General features: G+C 41.0%; 1 protein-coding gene and 1 long non-coding RNA gene across 5 annotated transcripts in view; one reads left to right on the forward strand and one right to left on the reverse strand.

Moving 5' to 3' along the window:
* Positions 1–23,722, reverse strand: part of Lhfpl3 (LHFPL tetraspan subfamily member 3) — a 542,908-nt gene that overhangs the window by 493,988 nt on the left and 25,198 nt on the right. For 2 of the 4 annotated variants that reach the window (XM_039108983.2, XM_039108985.2), the window contains exon 2: positions 11,537–11,620. The exons of the other annotated variants lie outside the window; for them this stretch is intronic. In XM_039108983.2, the coding sequence (XP_038964911.1) occupies positions 11,537–11,620 (84 nt within the window). The remainder of the gene's footprint in view (positions 1–11,536; positions 11,621–23,722) is intronic. 4 annotated transcript variants of the gene reach the window in all.
* On the forward strand, positions 7,243–15,156 carry LOC134486548 (uncharacterized). The gene is made up of 2 exons (XR_010065745.1): positions 7,243–7,633; positions 13,450–15,156. It is a non-coding gene; the product is annotated as an uncharacterized LOC134486548 (long non-coding RNA).

A 23,722-nucleotide genomic window follows, 5' to 3' on the forward strand; every position in this document is an offset into this window, starting at 1 on the left:
CCTCTTTCCCTGGATCTTTAGCACCTCTGGAAAATGACTTACTTTCTTAAAGTCCAAATATTCTAAGTCTCTATTAGTCTAAAATCAAAATGTCTTCATCCTTCTATGTCTCTGAATTGAAAAAACTTTAAAACTTGCTGATTGATATTTTTGATGTACAATCTTGTCTTACTTCCTCCTAAAGATGAGGAAAGTGAGGTTAATGGCATGGCCAGGGTTATATGACAGGCTCGTGCTGGAGTAAACAAGACACAAAGGAGTGCTAGGCTTCCACCACAACAATCTCTCACCTTTTAATAACCTGTCCTCTCCTGACCACACTACCGCCATCTCCACCCCTGAAACCCATGATCTCCACTCCTAAAACCCACCCCTAAGACAAGGTAGTCTTCTGGTAGAAGTACTTGAAACTCATGAACAGGGCTGAACAGACTTTAAAATCTGATACCTGCTCCCAGCTTTGTTGTTACTTGACCAAAGCCACATTTGCTCCTAGTGTGCCTCTTTGAGATGTGTATGTCAATAGTTGCCGTTCCCTTTACGTTTACCCTTGACTGTTACTTCAGCTCAAAGAGAAAATGTGTTGCAGAACAAAAGGAGGTTCTGAACCTCATGCTGCAAAGGAGAACTACCCCGAAGTCAGTCGTCCCCACCCACCGTGCTTTTAATATTCTTAGACTGTGCCTATGGTCCGAGGCTCTTCCTGTGCATTCAAGAAGAAGTCTTAGGGTGATAATTGTGTATGTGAGCGCTGCCTCTCACACCATACAAGAAATGGGTCAATCTTAAGATGAGCTTTGGGTGACTGATTATGAGGTAGGCCTTTTTGAGTATCACTCTCCTTTGATTTAATTTCTAATATCCAAATTCAGGGGCTATGCCCACAGCACTGACTCCTCTGAATTTTCGTGAGTCCATACAACAAAGTCAACACTAGAATTAAATATATTCCATGTTATGATGATCTACTTTATAACTGAAACTTGCTAGCCTATGAACAGAAAAAGGAAGACTTTGGTAAAAATGAATTAAATCAAGCCTACCCTGAGAGACTTTCCTACTGATCACCAACATTCAGTGTCCTTCTAGTAAAAGGTAAACAGAAATACCAAATTACCCATGAATCAAAGCTTCATTGGATCCTTGTGAGTGACAGGACTCCAGGGGACAGGATTTGAATTGAGACTGCTTAAGTGTTTATTACCAAGGCCATATCAATTCAAGGTTGGCTTTAGAACGCTTGCCATAACCTGCAGTTAGAAACATTAGGACAATAGCTGTCCATTCAGCTTAGATTCTCAATAGAGAGTCATATTAACAAAGCGCCATCTTGTCACCTACATGTTATATAATGAGAGAAGGCAATTAAACCACACAGCTACAAAGGTCCCTTGTTACCGCAGCAGAACGTCATGACATTCACCCATACGACATCATTACAAACTAATAACATTTAAAAACTCTAAAAGTACCAGCCAATAAAGAGGCAGCTGCATCCTTATACAGCACAGAGGAACAAGAAATGTTTTTTTTTTTTTTTTCTGGAAGAAAGCCTGGATCTATATCATAGGACTAACACGTATGGAACCAATGACCTACTAGAACCTCTATCAACATCTTCAATTTCCCGACTAATGATATCGATCTTGATTGCTTTAATTAAACAGAAGGTATTAGATAGAGCTCCTCACACAGCACACGATGCAGAACCTGACCATGGTTATTTATGCAGTAGTGTGTCTTGATGAACTCTAGTCTCTGTAGCAAGGAGAGTCGGAAGCTAATCCCCCACAGTGTCTCCTAGGCTTCCTAGCAGATAGAACCCAACTTGTACACTGGTTACCCAGACAAGGAATGCAACCTTTCTTGGCTTTCTTCTTCACTCTCCTCATCTTGCACTCAAGCCTTATTCTGAGGAATGTCTCCCAAAGAAAGTGAAAGCACCTACGTCCTTGTCCCAGCATCTGCTATGAGGGAAACCCACACAGGATTCCAGGGATAACTCTAGGAACCAGTGCGTCTGGCCAGACAGGGGCCCACATCTATATCTTTTATGTTCTAACTCCTTGAGAGTCTACCTGATGGGCTGTTTGTACAGTGTGGGACCAACCCATCAGAAGAAGGTCTCCCAACATGATTTCTGATCAGTAACATCATTGATTCTTACTGAGATAATCATGTCAGGAAAGAAGAAAAAAATTTGTCCTTTTTTATTATTTTGAAGTTTTTTCTTTCATTGGATATTTCTTTATTTTCATCTCAAAAGTTATCCCCTTCCCTGGTTTCCTCTTCAGAAAGTGCCTATCTCCCACTGCTTCTATGAGGGTGTTCCCCTACACACCCACCCACTGCCTCCCATCTCCCCGCCTGGACATTCCCCTACGCTGGGGCATCGAGTCTTCACAGGACTAAGGGCCTCTCCTCCCATTGATGCCCGACAAGGCCGTCCTCTGCTGCATATGTGGTTGGAGCCATAGATCCATCCCTGTGTACTTTTGGGATGGAGATTTAGTCCCTGGGAACTCTGGGGGGTCTGGTTGGTTGATATTGTTGTTCTTCTTATGGGTTGTACACACCTTCATCTCCTTCAGTCCTTTCTCTAACTCCTCCATTGGAGGACCCCCTTCTTAGTTCAATAGATGGCTGTGAGCATTTACCTCTGTGTTTGTCATGCTCTGGCAGACCCTCTCAGAAGACAGCTGTATCAAGCTCCTGTCAGCATGCACTTCTTGGCATCCTCGATATTGTCTGGGTTCGGTGGCTATATATAGGATGGATCCCCAGTTGGGACAGTTTCTGGATAGCCTTTCTTTTGGTCTCTGATCCACACTTTGTCTCCATAATTCCTCCTATGAGTATTTTTGTTCCCCCTTCTAAGAACTGAAGCAACCACACTTTGTTCTTCCTTCTTCTTGAGCTTCATGTGGTCTGTGAATTATATCTTGGATATTCTGAGATTTTGAGCTAATATCCACTCATCAATGAGTGCATACCATGTGTGCTCTTTTGTGACTGGGTTACCTCACTCAGTTTGATATTTTCTAGTTACCTCCATTTGTTCAAGAATCTCATGAAGTTATTGTTTTTAATAGCTGAATAATACTCCATTGGGTAGATGTACCACATTTTCTGTATCCATTCCTCTGTTGAAGGACATCTGGGTTCTGTCCAGCTTCTGGCTATTATAAACAAGTTACTATGAACATGGTGAAGCATGTGTCCTTATTATACATTGGAGCGTCTTTTGGGTATATGCCCAGGAGTGGTATAGTTGGGTCCTCAGGTAGCACTATGTCCAATTTTCTGAGAAACTTCCCAACTGATTTCCAGAATGGTTGTACCAGCTTGCAATCCCATCGACAATGGAGGAGTCTTCCTCTTTCTCCACATCAGCATCTCACCAGCATCTGCTGTCACTGGAGTTTTTGATCTTAGCCATTCTGATTGCTGTAAAGTACAAATCCCTCTGATTTGTATTTCCCTGATAACTAAGAATGTTGAACATTTCTTTAGGTGCTTCTGTGACATTCGATTTTACTCAGTTGAAAATTCTTTGTTTAGCTCTGTATCACAGTTTTTAATAGGGTTATTTGATTCTCTGGAGTCTAACTTCTTGAGTTCTTTGTATATTTTGGATATTAGTCCTCTATCAAATGTAGGATTGGTAAAGATCTTTTCCCAATCTGTTGGTTGCTGTGTTGTCCTAATGACAGTGTCCTTTGCCTTACAGAAGCTTTGCAGTTTTATGAGGTCCCATTTGTCGATTCTTGATCTTAGAGCATAAGCCACTGGTGTTCAATTTAGGAAAATTTCCCTTGTGAACATGTGTTCAAGGCTCTTCCCCGCTTTCTCTTCTATTAGTTTCAGTGGACCTCGTTTTAAGTGGAGGTCCTTAAGGAACTCGGCTTGAGCTATTTACAGACGATATGAGAGTGTACTGAAGTGACCCCATAATTCCACCAGGGAACTACTAAACCTGATAAACAACTTCAGCAAAGTGGCTGGATATAAAATTAACTCAAACAAATCAGTAGCCTTTCTCTAATCAAAGAATTAACAGGCTGAGAAAGAAATTAGGGAAATGACACCCTTCTCAGTGGTCACAAATAATATAAAATACCTTGGTGTGACTCTAAACAAGCAAGTGAAAGATCTGAATGACAAGAACTTCAAGTCTCTGAAGAAAAAAAGTGAGAAAGATCTCAGAAGGTGAAAAGATCTCCCATGCTCAGAGATTGGCAGGATTAATATAATAAAAATGGCCATCTTAACAAAAGCAATGTACAGATTCAATGCAATCCCTATCAAAATTCCAATTCAATTCTTCATAGAGTTAGAAAGAGCAATTTGAAAATTCATTTGGAATAACAAAAAACCCAGGATAGTGAAAACTATTCTCAACAATAAAAGGACTGCTGGGGGAATCAGGATCCCAAACCTCGAGCTGTATTACAGAGAAATCGTGGTAAAAACTGCATGGTATTGGTACAGAGACAGGCAGGTAGATCAGTGGAACAGAATTGAAGACCCAGAAATGAACCCCCACACCTGTGGTCACTTGATCTTTGACAAATGAGCTAAAACCATCCAATGGAAAAAAGACAGCATTTTCAACAAATGGTACTGGTGCAACTGGGGCTCAGCATATAAAAGTATACAAATCAACCCATTCTTATTGCCTTGTACAAAGTTTGTCTTCTTAAAAATAGAGACTGTTATGCATCTTCCCAACACAAACAAGGCTGATGCACACATGAACTCACAGAGACTGGAAGCACTCACAAGAACTGTGCAAGTTTAAGTCAGACAGGAGGAGGAAGTGGGCATTGGGTCCCACCCCTAACCAAGAACCTATTGGCACTGATGCCTGCTGGGAAAGAGGAAGTATGGTTTCTCCAATGGGTGGATCAACCATACTTCATGGCATCCCCCCTCACCCTACCCGGTGCCCAGGAGCAGTTGAGTGTCAGAATGTGGACTTAAAGAGTTTGCTTTGTTTTGGCTTTTGCTTGCTTGCTTAGATGTTCAGGGTTTCTTTGTCAGGGTGGGAAGTTGTGTTTCCTGTTTTGTTATTGTTTCTTGCTTTCTGTTCTTTTCGTTTTTCTTTGTTAAGGTGCAATACAGTTGGGTGCATACAGAGGTGGGCAACATCTGGGCAGAGTTGGGGGCATAGTAAAGTATCAAAATATATTGTATAAAACTATTTTCAATAAAAATATTTTTGAAAGAATAGCCCAATGCGTGCTGTCACCACAATGATCTCTTTTATTATCCCTTGATTACCTTGTTCCAAACCACTCACTACTTTGGCCTCATTTAGAAGCATGCATTTAATAATCAAGATTGTTATTTTTGTGTAAACATTATTTTATGAGTCAGAGATCAAAGATGTGTTATTGATAATGCTGTCTTTGTTATGGAGTGCCCTTTCCCAAGTAAGCCGCCCATACATTTTTACCTGATCAATCCTCAGAGCAGCCATGAGGGCTGTAGAACCATGGTCGGTATCGATCACCTAGCCGGTTCCCTTGGGCTCTCAGTCAGAGATGGAAAAGTCAAAGGCAATTTAAAAATTAAAACTCCTTCACCAAAATCAATCATGAGAGATTTTCCAGAAAGTACTTAGAATGCACCTTCACAAGGTACAATTATTCCAGACCTTTCAGCCAACACAGATTAAAGAAACAGCAAAAATTCAAGAGGAATCTAATAAATCTATAAACTCGGCTGCGAGGCTCCTGAAACAATGGAAACAATGTTTCTGTTTTCTCCCCAGCCTCAAAGAGGGACGCTACTATGGCTTAAAGCAGTGATTGGAAATTTTTTCTGAGAGGAACCAGATTGAAACTGTTTTGGGCTTCTGTGGTAAATAAGAGAAAAGCCGCTGTAGGCAGCGCGTTAGTGAAGGGGCGTGGCTCAGCAAAGGGGAATTCCACCTTCTTTCTTTATGCCACCAAATAGCTTCCTTTTGATTTTATTTTTGATAATGAAAACACATATAACTAACTAGCTTAACTCAGGAAGACAGACTGTGAAAGGGATTTGAACTGTGAGCTGTATAGTCTGTGGCTCCCGGGCTTAGAGATGAAGTGTGGATTCTTTTGAACCTTCCCAGCAGTGATCTCCTTATGTCTCACTCTGCCTCAGTGTCTTTCTCTCAATGCATTTTTGGCAAGAATGTATGTAAATGTTTTAAATGTGCACGTGCAGGCACGCACGCGCACACACACATAAAAAACATATTCTCAGAATAACAAAATCACCACCCAAGCTTGCTAATCCTGAAAACACAACAGCTACAAAGTGCGGGCTTTTTCACCACATGCCTATCTCTCGGCGTGCACACTGAGTCTCTCCTACGGCTAACGAAGAAACAGGAAGCTCGTCTCTAAGTCCAGTTAGCTACTGCCTGGCCTCTACATCACCTCCTCAGACTCCTCCCTCCACTTCTCTGAGAGGTATCTGGGTGCCTTTGTCAGATGGATTCCTTAAGGTTCAGTGCCAGCCACATAAAGCATAGGAGGTGTGATTACAGGCACATGGGAGATCATAGCAAGTGCAGGGGGGTCAGGCGCTAACTGCTGGGCATGCGCAGTAAAGCCACATATAGAGAGGTAACACTTGAGCTGAGTAAGAGGAGATGGAGCAGATTAGACATGGCTTCTTGCTCTTGGCAACTTCCCAGGTTTACCTTTTCAATCCCTTCAAAATGTTCCTTGTCCCATGACCCATCTCCTGTGACCAGTCTTGTGGCTAACCATCCAGAAAGCCCTTGTCATATAGAACAACGAAGAGAGGAAATCCTGAGAGCCAAACTGTTCTGAGTTTGAAGAGAGTTCTGTCCCTCGATATTTGGACTTGTTACTTTCTGGTCTCAGCATTGGTTTTATAATATAATAAATACTGGCAAAACTGTTGGGAAAATGAAATCACATGAATGAAAGATCCACAATAGCTCACATACTCAGCACACTATACCACATTAAGAAATAAACCTGACCCTATTATGTCTGAGAGATAGGCCAGCTTGAGCAGAAGGTTCTAGGCTTGGGTATGGGAACACTGTGCTAGGGTAGAATTCTTTTTCTCGTACAGATTGAGCATTCTCATGGATCCCTATGTTGTCGGGCCTTACCTTGGGGTGTTTCCCTTCCCCCTCGCTGAGCCTTTTAAAGCCTGCTATAGCAAGAAGTTGTTTACACCCTTGGCAGCTGCTCTTAGCCCCTGATTTGAGGCCGAGATTTTCCATGACACCCTTCCTCCCCACCCAGCCTTCCAACTTGTTGTTGCTAAGAAGTTGTTTATGCCCCCGATTGAGCCCGAACTTTCCACCACACAGACTTTTCCTGTTTTCCTGGTTGGGGATTTTCACCTGCCTTGTTGTTTTCCACGGCTTTTGCCTTGGGTAAAGCCTTGGTTTCACTCTCTGAAAACTGGTGACCCGTATACGTGTTTTCTTTCAATCCCGCAGATCTATGCCTGATATGCACACACTGGTGGCAGGCGCCGTCATTTGGAGGTTCCACCAAGATCGGGAAAGAGGGGACAACCTGACGGGATCATTCCAAAAGGCCGGCCGGCAAAGAAGTGGAATGTATTGGGGACAAGGGGTGACCACAGGGCAAAGCTAAAAGTAAGTAGCACTACAAAGGTTTTGCCTTAGCCATGGGAACTACAAGTTATTGGTCATAGATCAGCTTGTAAGTTTACTCAAACAACAAGGTACTGGTATTAAGGTAAAGATAGCCCAAGATTTTGTTAAAACTATAGAACAAGTCAGTCCTTGGTTTATAGCTAGTGGCGGTTTTAATATTCTGGATTGGAAACAGGTTAAAAGGGACAAGGTGATTGGGGATTTAGCTCAGTGGTAGAGCACTTGCCTAGCAACCACAAGGCCCTGGGTTCAGTCCTTAGCTCCAAAAAAAAAAAAAAAGTGTGAAAAAGGACAAGGTAATAATGGTAAAATGTTTTTGTGTATGTGTTCTTTTAGAGTTATGCTAAAGTCTAGAGAAGCAAAGTCAATTCTCATAGATGCTTTTAGTCTTTGGACCCTGACTAGAGACAGTTTACATCCTAGACAAGAGAGAGAATGGGGTTGAGAAAAACAGTCCTCCCGAACTCTCCACAGATGCTTTGGCAAAAGAAGAAAATGAGCTTAAGCTTTTTTGGAGCTCTCCTGGGGACAGAAGAAGGTGGGAGACATCTTGCCTCCTTGCTGGCTCCTCTTGGAGAAGTGCTTATTTCTGGTTCTGGGTCCTTTAGGTAGGATATCTGGGTCCCTTTGGTGGGACACCATCTAGTTCTTTTCCTCTATGTCTATTGTCTGTCCTTGGTGCACCAAGATGTCCATGTATGTCAATTTATGTCTGGGTTTTTCTTCTCGTTGCTTGAATGTTTTGTGTTTAAAAGAAAAAAAAATGGTTAAAACTTTAAATGCTGGTTGATTCACCCATTGATGTAGTTTTAACTCCTTTCAAGAAAGGAACAAATAAACAAAAAGCAGTTTCAATTGTCTTTTGGAGCCCTGCATCTGTAGCTAGGAGCCTAAGTCCACTGGGCAAGCTCCCCAGGGGGCTGGCTAAATGTTTACACTAGCCAATCCTAAAGGCACCAGGAGTTTCACAGCATCTATGGTAATGGAACTGATGGCTGTTTCTCTTAGAAAAATCTTTGACTCTGATTATTGGACTCAACAGGTGACAAGGTGTTTCTCTTAAAACTACAGCTAGAAAAAGTAAAAATGGTGATTGATCTAAATATTAAAGATAATGTGTAGCCACTTCATTTTTTGTTTCTGATTGGTTTTAAATGTATAATATGCTCTACATGTCTTGGTTATAGGTTACTGGCTTTTAAGTTATAGGGTATGGTTAAAAATTTGTAACATTGGTAACATAAAGTTGGCTTAAACCTCATAATTCAGATGGAGTAATTTTAGACAACACGTGGCATGAGCCAAGCCAGGGAAACAGGTCTAAATTGGAATAATATTTTAATATAATTGTTATCCTAGAAACCACACTTATAAAAGAATTTAGGGCAATGCATCTTTGTTGAGGAATTAGAGCCCACACCATCGTTTGTTCATATGCAAGAATTGGCAGTCAAACTTTGGAGCATGGGGAATGGACTTGGTGTTTTGGAGAGACTGGATTTTGGAGAATAGATGGTTTGTTGGAGGTTGAGTTTTGCTTTCCAAAGTTATGGTTGTGCTCTGGTGTTACAAGGGAAACTTAAAGATTGTGGTTAATGATTGCCAGTGTTACATTGGCCACAGTTTACAGTTCAATCACAGACAGGCTCAGGATTCTAACTCACACATATTTGTAATTTAAAAAAAATCAAACAGGTGGAGATTGTTACAGGATTTACGAAAGGTTGATGACGCTATGGAACTTATAAGAGCATTACAGCCTGTTTGCTCACTCCAACTGCTATTTCAAGAAATACATATACAATTACTATAGATTTAAAAGATTGTTTTTATGCTCTTTCTTTACATCCTGGCGATTGTGAAAGATTTTCATTTAGTGAGTGTGCTTATAATTTTGGAGAGCCCATGAAGTGACACCATTGGAAAGTTTTGCCTCGAGGAATCACTTTTGGCCCCAGATGATGTAAAATTTTTTTGTCACTGCTTCAATACAAGAAGCTAAGACTTTGAATCTTTCAGTGTATATTATTCATTATATAGACATTTTAATTTTACTATAAGCCTTTACTCTTACGTGCTTTAAATTTTGGGGAGTAGCTGCTGCTCCAGAAAAGATTCAATATTCCTTTTCAATATTTGAGACATTGGTTATATCCTAAACAAACTGTGGCACAGAAAATTCAATATAGTTTACTTGAAATTATTTTTAAAAGCTTCTAAGATATGTTAATTGGCTAAGACCTTACCTTAAGTTTACCACAGGAGGACTTAAGCCTTTGATATTCCCAAGGGAGATGCAAATTCTATTCCCCTAGACAATTAACTGCAGAGTGACTGAATAGCTTTATAGAAAGTAAAGAGAGCTAGATGTACAGAATCGTAAGATTGAGTCAGGAAGTATTTTAGAAAAAGAACCTGATGAAACATACCTTATTCCAACCAGCAATTAAATTGGTTATTTAATGAGAAGGCAACACATGTAATCGGATCACATGTTCATTCTCTTGACTTTCACCCTGCTTCAACACAGATTATTGAATTACGTGCTGTAGCCACTCTTGTTAAAGTGTTAAAAAAAAATCAAGCTTTCAATTCATATACTGATAGACAATGTATAGCTTATGGTTTATAATTGATTAAAAAATTTTCCTCTTTTAGATACTTTTAACCCTTGATTTTTACAACTATTTGTGCTAATACAACTGATTTAAGAAAATGTACTGTTCCTTTATAGGCCATTTAAGAACTCTGACTGGATTGCCTGGACCCCTTAGTGAGGGCAAAGTCACAATAAATTTATATACCAGGCAGATTTTGGGCCTTGCATAGGAACAATTAGATAATCTCTTTCTTTACATCATCAGAATAGTAATAGCTAGAGACAATAGTCTGGTGTTTCTAGATCTATTTGTGACGATTGACACTTTTTCAGACTTTCTGGTTGCAACTGCTTTAACAGGAGAAACAACTAAAAATGTAATTAGTCATTACATACTTTACAAGGAGTGGGGACAGCTACAGCTCCTCAAAAGGGTAGTAAAATACTTAAATGAAAAGATGAGGAAGGACATATAAGATATTTTCAACCCTTTATCACCGATAATATTCCTGTTAATCTATGGGGAAGGGATGTTCTTCATGATATGGGAGCTGTCTTGATTACACAACCTGCCCAAAGAATGATGAAAAGTATGGGGAGGAGCCCAGGTAGGGCGCTGGAAAAAAATGTTTTATGGGGAAAATCCTACAATATTAGTGAGGAAAAACATTATACACCATCCCTGGGACAAGAGTGGCCTGGGAAATTTATCTTAAGGGCCCCTGCTAAACAGCCTCTGAGTATTCGACCTTTACCCATTGCATGGAATTCTAATTAACCAGCGTGGGTTAGGCAGTGGTCCTTATCCAAAGAGAAATTGGAGGCTGCTCATCTTTTAGTGCAGGAACAACTTGAAGCAGGACATATAGGTCCATCTACATCTCCCTGGAATACTCCTATCTTTGTGATCAAGAAAAAATCAGGGAAATGGCGCCTCTTGCAAGATCTTGGAGAAGTCAATAAGACTATGGAACCTGTGGGGACCACACAACCTGGCCTTCCCTCCCCTGTAGCAATTCCTAAATCTTGGTTCATGTTAATTATTGATTTAAAGGATTGCTTTTTTACTATCCTTTTGCACCCTAAAGATTGTAAAAGATTTGCCTTCAGTGTGCCTTCAATTAATTTAAAGGAACTGGCCCATCGTTTTCATTGGGTAGTTTTACCTCAGGGTATGGCTAATAACCCCACCCTTTGTCAAATTTATGTTGCTGCTGCCCTAAGGCCCCTTAGAGATAAATGTCCTCAGTTGTATATTGTTCATTACATGGATGATATCTTACTGTCAGGGACCAATAAATGTGAGGTTCTAGAAGCCTTTGGAGACCTTCGGGAGAATTTACGATCAGCAGGATTGGTCCTTGCCCCTGAGAAAATACAAGAGAATTTCCCTTATCAATATTTGGGAAATCAATTATTGCAAAAGGGAATAAAACCATTAAAATAAAAAATTAGATTAGATAATCTGAAAACCTTAAATGATTTCCAAAAATTATTAGGAGATCTAAATTGGCTTCGTCCCTTGTTACATCTTGGTACAGGACAGCTAAAACCATTATTTGAAATTTTGAAGGGAGAACCTTCTCCAACTTCTTTAAGAACTTTAACACCTGAAGGCTGTAAGTATTTAGAACTAGTACAAGACGCTTTGGAGAAAGCTCATCTTAATTATATTGATTATAACAAGCCCTTTTCCTTGATTATTTTTGCATCCTCACATTCCTCAACTGGAATTTTTTGGCAGGATGGTCCCCTATTATGGGTCCATTCTCAGATCTCTCCAGCCAAGGTGGTGATGGCCTATTATCAGGCAGTGATGCAGTTACGTTTAAAGCTCAAAAAAATGAGTATTCAGGTCTTTGGGGGTGGAGCCTAAATTTATTATTTTACCTTACGAACAAGAACAGGTAAATAATTTGATTGGAATTTTTGATGATTGGTCTATTTTTTCATGTTCCACTACTAGTCAATTTGATAACCATTATCCTGAAAATAAAATTTGTCAGTTTTTTAAGTTACATCCTGTGATCTTTCCCTCTATAGTAAAAAATCAGCCTTTAAGTAAGGCTAGATTAGTTTTCACTGATGGTTCCTCTAAGGGATACGCTGTGGTTCTTTCAGAGGGCAAAGTGGAGAAAATGATGCTTGATTCCACCTCAACAGAGTTGGCTGAATTAAAGGCCCTTCTTTGGCACTATCCTTGTTTCCTGAAGAGCCCTGCAATATTTATACAGATAATGTTTATGTATCTAATATTATTTTACCTTTGGAAACTGCTGCATATATTGCTCCTGTGTCTCCTATTTGCTCTTGTCTTTTGCAAGTGCAGGCGTTATTGTGGCAACGCAGAGAGCCTATTTATGTAGGGCACATCAGAGGTCATTCTGGATCGGCTGGCCCCTTGGCAGAAGGTAATGCTGCTGCTGATCTGTATACTAGGCCACAATTTGTAGCTGCAGGTCTTGATTCTTATGATTTGGCCCTTCAATTACATAGAAAATTTTATATAAATTCACAATATTTAAAACATAGTACAGGATGCACCAAGGAGCAAGCTGTTCAGATAGTTACTCTATGTTCCTCGTGTGCTCCGTTAATACCCTCGCCTAGTCTGGTTGTCAATCCTAGAGGATTGATGCCCAATGACATTTGGCAAATTGATGTCACACATGTACCTTCTTTTGGGAAATTGAAATATGTCCATGTGTCCATAGATACCTATTCAGGATTGATCTTTGCTTCTGCTCACAGTGGAGAAAAGATCAAAGATGTGAAAAGCCATTGTTTACAAGCCTTTGCCTTTGTGAATGTGCCTAGGCAAATAAAAACTGATAATGAACCAGCATATACCAGCAAAACATTTCAACAATTTTGTGTTTATTTCGATATTCTTCATAAAGCAGGTATCCCTTACAATTCTCAAGGTCAAAAAATTGTAGAGCGAACCCATTTCACCAAACCAACTTGAAAGAATAAAAGAGGGAGAGTATAAGCCCCTCCTAAATTATCAACTACTCTTTATATCTTAAATTTTTTAATTGTGGATAAGGCTGGTCTCTCAGCAGCTGACAGGCACTGGAGGAAGGACAGAGGACATAATGGCTTAGTTAAATGGAAAGATCTGGCCTCAGGAGCCTGAAAGGGACCTGACCCCATCATAATCAGGGTAAGAGGATCAGTTTGCATCTTTCCCAAGGATGCTGAGGCCCCTGTTTGGGTCCCTGAGTATTGTGTGCGTCCTGTGGATGACAGTCCACCTGGAGATATACTAAAGCTTCGTGAAGAATTCCCTGATCCTGATGCCAGGGGGAACACATAACACGGCACAGCCTGCTGTTATTACAACAAACCACGCAACAGGTAAAATGGCAGCTCACACAAAGGTAAAACGAATGATTCTTAACCTTACTTTTCATCTTAAAAGATAGTCTATGTTTTGTTAAGATTTTTATAAAGCCTCGTTAAATAGCTCCTTTTGTCATTCATGTTTACTTTTAGTAATGTTTCCATAGCTGATTTTAATATTTCTGTTACCAATGCTAGTGTTAATAGGATTGAGAGATATTTTGTACCCCATTAGCCTTATTAGAAATGATAGTTATCTGCCTTCTAGACCAGCACATAGGTGCTGGCTTGAACCTCTAAGTACTGCCCCTTGCCATTTTTGATACCTCCCTACATTTTTGCCCAATTAAGAGAAAAAAATCTGTGCCACGCGTGTTGGCAGCCCTTTTTCTTTTTGGTTCGGAATAGGACTAAGGCAGTGTCAAGGGAGGAGATTCTCAATTGTTCTTCCAGGTCCTATCCTACTGACCAGTTGCTGGGAACAGGAAGATTCTGCATGGATTGTTTGAGTTCCTGGTGTGATCTCCATACCTCTGGATGAAGGCTGATTCCCAGTGGAACTCTACAGGCATAAAAGAGACTTCTGGCATTACTGTGACAGTCATTGCTGCCATCGCCATTTCAGCCACCACTGCTGCCATCGCCATTTCAGCCACCACTGCTGCAGTGGTTGGTGTGGCCATATCTCAATTGACAGCTATCGTTGGGACTGCGGATACGCCCTGGAAAAGTCACCACGACATTGACTGTACAGAATAGCGTTAAAATTCAGATTCAGTTGGTCATTTTTAATCTCAACCAACAAACTGCTCTCTATTGGACTTCCTCTGGAAAACCCATGTTATGTCTTGTTCTACCTTTATCATTCGATGTGTGTAACCCCTGTTAAGGTCCTTAATAGCAGCAAGGCTGTTGGGGATTTGAATGCTTATCTTGATTGCTCGCTCTTAGCAGCTGCCCCTGGGCTATTTTAAAGTACCAACAGATCCAGTCTCAGGCTGAAACCAAACAGGTTTGGTTTTCATTGACTGGGAATAATCCATCAGCCCAAATTAGGCTCAGTTTATATGACAAGTGGTTAGCCAAAGACGGGCAACCTTCTGGGACCATACTCACCTAAGACAGAAACCCTGAGGCTGGCAGGGTTTTCAGAAATGGGAAAGAGAGTTTTGGAACTCCAGATTGATCCTAAGATAGGCGCTACTTTAAAAAAAATAAAAGAGGGGGAATTGTCAGGCCCTACCTTGGGGTGTTTCCCTTCCCCCTCGCTGAGCCTTTTAGCCTGCTATAGTAAGAAGTTGTTTACACCCTTGGCAGCTGCTCTTAGCCCCTGATTTGGGACCAGGACTTTCCATGACACCCTTCCTCCCCACCTAGCCTTCCAGCTTGTTGTTGCTAAGAAGTTGTTTATGCCCCTGATTGGGCCCGGAACTTTCCACCACACAGACTTTTCCTGTTTTCCTGGTTGGGGATTTTCACCTGCCTTGTTGTTTTCCACGGCTTTTGCCTCGGGTATATAAGGAAATCTCAATAAAGCCTTGGTGGCACTCTCTGAAAATGGGTGACCCGTGCACGTGTTTTCTTTCAATCCCCAGATCTATGCCCAATATTCCCACACTGGCGGTGCAGGCGCTGTCACTATGTGAAAGACTCAGAAACCTTCATACATCAGAGGATTGGCACCATGGATGATCTGTCTGGGTCAGTTTTAGAGAGAGGACCACACCAAGCCATCCTGTCCTTTAATCACTTTTGTTGAGTCATTCTGAGTGAGAAGATCTGTATCTAGAAAATTAACCCCCTTAGTATCTGTCTTTCAATTGCTGAAACCAACTAACGGTGACATATAGAAGAGTAAATAAAAATTTTTAAGTTTCAGTTTTCATTCGTAAAATGACATAAAGTCTAACTTTCCAAAAGTCTTTTCATCTCCAGATAACTAATGTCTCATTCTCGCTGGTAAGTAAATTCCTCATTGATACACTCAGGTATTTAATATTGCTCCCAAGGAGCTGAAAATATTCTTAAGGTAAAATCATTATTTTTAGGGCAATAACCATCCAGTGTGTTGCTCCAGTAAAGAAGGAGGCAACATAGGGTCCCTCAGAGCCCAGTCTTCAGAAGCTCTGCCACACAGATCCTCTAACAGGGGATGCTCCTGTCACTCCCTGGCTGTGTGGCATTGTCTTGGTCTTTTTTTCTCGGTGATCCATAACCCTGCATGGGAATTCATCTATGTCTATCAGTAGCAACAAATTTAAATCATTTTTACGAACTGCCACCATTGCAAAAGGATCATTACGCTGCCAGCCACCACACAGTGTGGGAGCTTGTGCCACACACAGAGGAGAGGCTCCACGTGTCTGAGCTCTAAATAAGGAACAAGAACTTACAAGAAAGGAAAGGACCCACACCAGTAAAATATTTCCAGGAACCCAAGAACAGCAGCCCAGCCAAAATATCACTCTTTCTAACGGGATGGAGATTCGTGCTTACCCTTACAACTGACACACTCAAAGCCAAGCTTCTGGAGTCTAGGACCTTCAGCAGCAGCCCAGTGAAAGGCACCCAATCCTGCTGCACATTTACCACTCAACTGTTATGGAATTGGCACAGTCAAGCCTACCTATGCCCTCACACCAGGAGCTGGATATTCGAAACAACAGGACTCAGTGCCCCGCTCAGTGGTATGAAGAAACAGAGGTTAAGGCTTGAAGCAGCCATCACTTGTTGAAGTAAGGACAAACACTACATTTACCGCTGTAACACACAGAGAAGTGTGTTCTAGTGCTGCCCCTGACCCAGGCACGTGAAGTAAGATTTTATTATTTTTTTATTGCTTTGTCCAGTATAACAAACATTTCATGATTTCCTTGAGAATTTGCTACAATGTATTTTGATTATAATCAGACAACTCATCCTACTCTCTCCTTGTCCTCCTCTTCCTCCCTCCTCTTTCTCCTAAATTACTATTTCACAGAAGACATCCTGGTCTTCTGGCTTTTACAATCCATCCTCCCCTTTTCTGAGATGGACCTTGAGCCTTAGATGTAGGGGTTGTGTTGTAGATGAATCATCTGGGGATGGGCACTAGCCGATCACTTGTTCTCTGCTTATGTCCACAGGTAAATGTAGCTCTCACCCCTCATCAGAGAAGCTCCTCTTTGAAGTAAGTGGTGACTGTTCCAGAGAAACACATGTGCTCATAATCTAGTGTAGTCTTTCCTAGAGCATGAGCTATAGATGTGACACTTACCTACCTGGTCTTCACAACAGTACAAACCAGCTCTTTGGGCCACATCCCTTAATCCCTACCTCCCACAGGCTTCATTTCCCTGATGAAGCCATGACACAAGAGAAAAAACAGACTCAAATGTATGGTATTACAATTTCCCTTCATTACTGACATTATCTGCCCCCAAACTTCATGCTCATGGTGGAGTTAAAGAGGTCCTGTATCTGGTTATCACAAATACTGGGCACCCTATCTGATGAGCATACAGACACTATAGGCCAGTGCCATATCTTATGAGGTGGCACTGGGTAAGCCAATATCATGCAAAGCTGCCAGCCTTCTGAGCCCAGGAGACCTAAAGCAGGAGGGAACAAACATTCAACATTAACTCTGAGTTATCAAAAGTTAATTTTGACGGTGCATTTTGAGATTGTCTTTCACAGACAGTACAAAGTAGAGTATAAAGTGAATCACAATTGGGTGTTTTTAGATGCAGAAGAGTTTTAGAGATGTGGCTCAAGAGCTACTTAGAGAGGAAAAGACTGAGAATCTACAGACTGGAGAGGTAGAGGAGGGCTTTGATGCTTGAGTCTTAAAGCAATATAAATATGTTTTCAAGACAAAAAAATCAAAAGACTATTGCCAGGTGTTCTAATACAGTGGACATTAAATATGAAAAAGAAAAAAAGAGGTCCTGTATCATACTGATGTTTTAAGTAGTTTCTCTAGTTTGTTTCTCTGTTACTATGATAAAATATTGACATCAAAAAATGTGTAGACAAAAGTATTTATTTGGTTTATTTGTCCAGTAACAGTCAATCACTGAGGGAAGCAGAGGTGGGGTGTGAGGGAAGGAACTTGAAGTGGGGATTGAAGAAAAGATTGGAGAAATGTTGCTTTCTGTCTTGTTTTCTAATGGCTTGCTAAGCTTGCTTTCTTATACAGCCCAAAAGGACTTACCCAGGGCTGGCACTGCCCACAATAGGCTGGGTTCTTGCATATTTGTCAAGACAGTACCCCCATAGTCATGCCTACAGACCAATCTAACAGAAGCAGTTCCTCAACAGAGGCTCTGTCTTCCCTTGGGACTCTAGTTTGTATGAAGCTGAAAAAAAAATAACGAGCACAGCAGCCAGCTACCCAGACAGCCCAGTTAATAACTACTAGCTGCCATTAGCAAGCTCACTCCTCAGCTCAGCTCATATTTGCTGAGTTATAACTTGTTGCCAAGACCACATGAAACTTGGTAGATGCCTTAGGGTTTTATTGCTGTGAAGAGACAACATGACCAAGGCAACTCTTGTGAGGCACAACATTTAATTGGAGTTGGCTTACGATTTCATAATTCAGTCCATTATCATCATAAAAGGAAGCATGACAGAGCCCAGGAAGACATGGCGGTGGAGAAGTAGCTGAGAATTCTGCATCTTGATCCGAAGGCAGCCAAGCGGGGACTCACTCTTTTGAATTGGGTGGAGCTTAAGCATAGGAGCTGAAGGCCCACCCCCACAGTGAAGCACTTCCTCCAATTAGACCATACCTACTCCAACAAGGCCACACCTCCTAATATTGTCACTTCTAGGACCAAGTATTTGAACACGTGAGCATATGGGATCCAAACCTAGTCAAATCCCCATAGTAGGGAAGCCAAAACCATCTTACATTTTCATGAAATTTTGACCATGTGACAAAGAGATTCCTTTCCTAGTTAGTGTTTCCTCTCAGGAAAACAGAAGTACCTGTCTATGTAATACCACCTAGCTCGTCCCTCTGAAGTAACGACTTCATGAATCTGCTTACTTTTCCCCTCTAGCAATACAGCTTGCCCTTTCAGTCCATCACAAGGACTAAGTCACTCAATAGTTCACTCCCAGTCCCCCAAATAAATATGGAGTCTTTCCTTCGAAATGCTGCTTGGTGTACTACTATCGATTTTTACCATCCATGGGGTGGTGATCCCCCCACACTACACAGGGGACATGTCATTCACCTGTGAGGGCCAACAAGAGGAGCCATAGTGTCATCTGTAAGGTCATTTGCCAGAGTGAATTTTAATCTTCAAAGGTCAGAATTTGTTTCTTTTAATGCAATTTTTTTATTCCTAGATATATTAAAGTTAACATTTGCATTCTCTGGCCACCACAATCGCAATGTAGCTATTCTTGGAAATGTTAGAAATAAAAGAACTCAGAATTATTCTAGGCATATATATATATATATATATATATATATATATATATATATATATATATATATATATATACCATTCCTGGTTATTCCTTTCCATCACGTGTTTCTAGTTCTCCATCAGAAGCAGGTTCAAGACAGCACCAGAGAGTAAAAAGAAACAAGGAAGAATTTGTTTTTAATCTCATCTCTTTGTTACCACACACACTGTGAGAGACAAAGGCAGAGTGTGTGTGTGTGTGTGTGTGTGTGTGAGAGAGAGAGAGAGAGAGAGAGACAGAGACAGAGACAGAGACAGAGACTGAGAGAGAGCGCCATGCTGGCTGTGTCCATTTTGGAGTAGATTCAGACAGTCTGCAGCATACACAATTCATGATCCTTGTGTAGTACGGTGGAAGAATTGTTATATGAGGCACAACTGCAGCTTGAAGAAATGGAGATGTTGGTGACAAAGTTGAGAAAAGAGAACCTTAAGGACTTGTCATAACAGTAACTCACAGACGACACATTTTTATGTGGTCATGGAAAGCACTAAGGTGAATGCATACAAATCAGAGATTCCATCTCAATGTGGGAAGGGTCTTCTAATAAGCAGGTATGTTTGAAATTTTATAAACAGCATAAAATCATTCTTATTAAGCAAAAGCAAAACATCACATATATTTTGGTTTTCAAAAACTTGGCACATGAACCAAAGCAGAATATTACTGACATAACATAAATACAAACACACAGAGCAACAGACTAGAAGAGAGACCCAGAAGGAAATGCACGTGTGTCTACAGCCAATTTATTTTTATTAGAGTTGTTTAAAGTAAGCACAGAAAAAAGGATTCAATAAATGGTGCCTGGAAAACTGCACCCACATGTCTAAGGAGTGTGGGGGTTGGCTCTCACCAATCTCTCACCAATTTCAAAATGAATTTAGGATATAACAATGCCTTACTAGAATAAAACAAAGGGGAAAGGCTTCCAGACATTGGAGTGGGCAAGAAAATCTTATAACACCCCTAAAAATTTAGGAAGCCAAAACAAATGTAGAAAAAAAGACAACATCAAATTAAAAAGAATGCTTGGTTCCCAGCTGGTGGAGCTGTTTGGGAAGGATTAGGAGGTGTGGCCTTATTGGAGGGAGTGTGTCACTAGGGGTGGGCTTAGGTTTCAAAAGCCCACACCATTTCTAGTTAGTTTTTCCCTGTGTTTCTTGCTTGTGAATCAGACATGAGCTCTCAGCTACTGCACCAATGCCATGCTCTCCACCATGATGGTGATAGACTTGCCTTCTGGAATTGTGAGTCCCAAATCAAAAGCTTTCTTTTATAAGTTGCCTTGGTCATGGTTGTTTTATCATGGAATAAAAAAAAACTAAATCAACGACTGTTCATCAATGATGAATGGATAGCAAAAATATAGTGTAAATATGCAATGAAATACTACTCAACCTCAAACAGGAGTTCTGTCATTTGTAGCAAAATTGATGGAGCTGAAGATCATTATGTCAAATGAAACAAGCCAGGTACAGAATATAATTTGAAGTTATGGAAACTTTGGGAGGTATGGTCTTACTGGAGGAACTATGTCACTGGGGGTATGCTTTGATTCTTCAGCCTCACCCCACTTGCCCTCTCTTCGATTCCTATGTGCAGATGAGCTGTAGGACCTAGCTTCTTGTTCCTGAGAGCACGCCATGGTCTTCCTCCCCATTAGAACTCTAGCCCTCTGGAGCAGAAGCCAAAAGAAACTCCTCCTTCCTTAAATTGTTTTTGGCCCTGGCATTCTATCACAGCAGCAGAAAAGTAAAAGCATGCTATACGTACTCAGATTTTAGAGACAGTACAAAGGAAAATAACAAAATTCTTATTGATAACTTTTAGGTATATTAAATTAATGTTATTAATGCCATATATTATTGAAATTAATTTCACTTATCTTTTTCTCTTCTAACGTGCATACTAGAGAATTTGAATTTATACACTATGACATATTTTGGTTGACAGAAACCCTGGAAGGGCTCTATTTATGATCTTCTTCTAAACTGCAGCTCAGGGTAGCAACAGAGGTCCAATTAACAAGCATATAAGGAGATTACTTTTAAAACCACCCAAAAGTTAGCAATAATTTAGAGAAATGAATACTTTCAGATCAGATTGATCAAAATTAGAAAAACAAAAAGAGTGTAGATTGAATACCCATGGGAATGAGAGAATGCAAGTATATTCCTGCACTGCTACAATGTAATGTGAGGGAATGTTCGATGTGTACCTGACCAGTCAGGCCATGTAGCAGTAAGTCTGCAACAGTCCATGTCTGGCTATTAGCACCCTATGAGCCAACAGTTCCAAATAGTTCCATACACGTTCATCAAGGAGTGTGCACAAGCTGTTCATCCCAGGGTTGTTGAGTATGGCAGAGATCTAGAGGCAAACACAAGGCCATGAACAGGTGTGCAGAGAAAATGCAGTGCCATGCAGCCGACAGCAGCAACACACTAGAAGTCTGTGCAGCCACGCGAGAGGGTCTTCAACACCCAGTGCTGCATGACACCTTTCCAAAATAAATGGATAGCAAAGTGAAGGAAAAGCATGTAGCATCATCTAGCAAAATAAAAATAGATGTGTAACAATAATAATCACAGATCAGCAGCCAGAATCCTGCCCATACCTACAGCCTGTGTGCCTCTGCAGAAAATCAAAGACGCTTCGCAGGCTAGTCCATATAATATAATACACAAAATGCTTAGTTTTATGACCATTTCAGGGAGTTAATGCTTCCTCACAAATGCATTGTAAACAAAACTCAGTAAAATTCAACTCTTTTGGAGCTCCTGTGAGCCATCCAGGTCTGCAGAGGGGAAAATAGCCTTTCTGGGTAGGGTCACAGGCTCCCCCAGTGAAATCAGGCACCTGCCCAGTGCAGTTGGACAGTGCAGTCATCCTTAGCTGCCAACTCTTTGGTTTTTCTGGACTGCTTTTAAGTGGAGTTGGGAAGCCCTCGCTGTTATTGGAAGAGGAGCCAAAAACCACATGGCTGAGTCTACCTGGATCTCATACTCTCTGGACACAGAATGCTTGGCTTTTGTGGATCAAGACCACAAAATGTGCCCTAAACTAAAGGGAGAGGATGGAGAAACCTCAGCTCCCTGGAGAAAGAGGCTGACGTTCCTCTGCCTCGAGTCCTTTTTCTCAGAGTATAAGGTGTTTGTAGTGAAGAGAAGAAATCTCAATAGGTCTAGTTAATAGTTTAAGTTTGTTTTTGGGGAGGTGGGGGGGAGATTTTGGGAACTCCAGTTTGCAGAGTGGAGTGGGAGTGCCATTAGCATTATGCTTAGCATAGGAGACACACACTGCACTTGAGCTGTGCAGGACAATAGAGGCTGGGCTGGAGAAGAAAGTCAGGTACAGAATGGTGTGTTTAGAAGAGACCTGCTTCAGAGAATATAAAAATGATAGAAGCTAATAATTTTGGAGTTCTTAACATATGCATGATTCTATCCCCCAAACTTTATATGCAAAAAAACACTTTATTTTTTAAATATTTAGAACATCAGTGTAGTATTCTACATGCATTAATGCATTTTTCTTCTTTTGATGACAGGTAGAGGGTGTCAAAGGTCATCTGCTTGAACAATGTCATAATAGAGCCAGAAGCAGACTTTGCACCAAACATGATGTAGACCCAATAGTGATGGCCAGGAAAGGAGGACACAATGCAGAGTTCCAAAGATCGCCCTAAGAATCAAAACTTTCCTAATGCTTAGCAAGTGAAAAGTTGAGTTTATGTGTGTGGGGTATCAATGTATTGTCATATTGAAAAGTTGGACTTTGCTCCAAGCCTTAGGAGTCTGTTTTGTCAAGGTGTTCACAACCAAAACCTAAATTCCACAAGTTGGTTTTAGAAGGTGTGGTGGATTTTCATCTTATTTTTCTTTAAAAAATAAACTTATCAGCATCTCCTTGCATGCAGTCACCTCTGAGCTGATAGACTCATAGTTGCTTGTTAGGCAGGGTCCTTGAGAACACAGACTGTCAGGCAGAGGTAGCCTGCAATCTCAAGTCAAGCTCCGTCAACAGAAGGTTAAGGTTTGCATTGTTACCAAGTTGGAAAACTACAAAAGTGACATTCCTCAAGGTGCAAGTGAAGGTACATAAAGTCTTGGGATGAATAGAGGCCAGGAGGAGAAAAGTGGCCAAGGAGGAGAGAGGAAGCCCAGACAGGAGATGCATGTCAATAAGAAAGAAGCAGGGTGCTTAGCATGATGGCCATTTGTGTGGTACGGAATTCACAGCGTCTGTTCCCCGAATCTATGTACCATGTGCCTGTTGTATACCATCTGTTCCTCTTCACCACCTCTGTCCTTTCTTTTCAGTCTCCTCTATAAATGTGTCTCACCAAGGAAACCTTGGTATCAGAACTTGCTATCTACTATTGTTCTTCCCCTGACTGCCTTTCTCTGGATGGGTGTGACTCCATGATAGATTGCGTTGTTGGTGATTTGGAAATTTCAGTCTAACATGAATAAAATCACAGTTCTGTGAGGCCAGAGAACCCATCCTGTTGGTCCACTCCTGTGTCATAAGGTTCACTTCGTGGAAGAAAGTTCCCACTCACTCTCTGTCCAACCTCTTGCCGTTTATCCTGTGGGTTAACATATATCATAGACTCTTTACACAAGTGCTTGAATTGTCAGCAGACGAGAGAAATG

This window comes from Rattus norvegicus, chromosome 4 (assembly GCF_036323735.1).
Source record: "Rattus norvegicus strain BN/NHsdMcwi chromosome 4, GRCr8, whole genome shotgun sequence".
Lineage (NCBI taxonomy): Eukaryota > Metazoa > Chordata > Mammalia > Rodentia > Muridae > Rattus > Rattus norvegicus.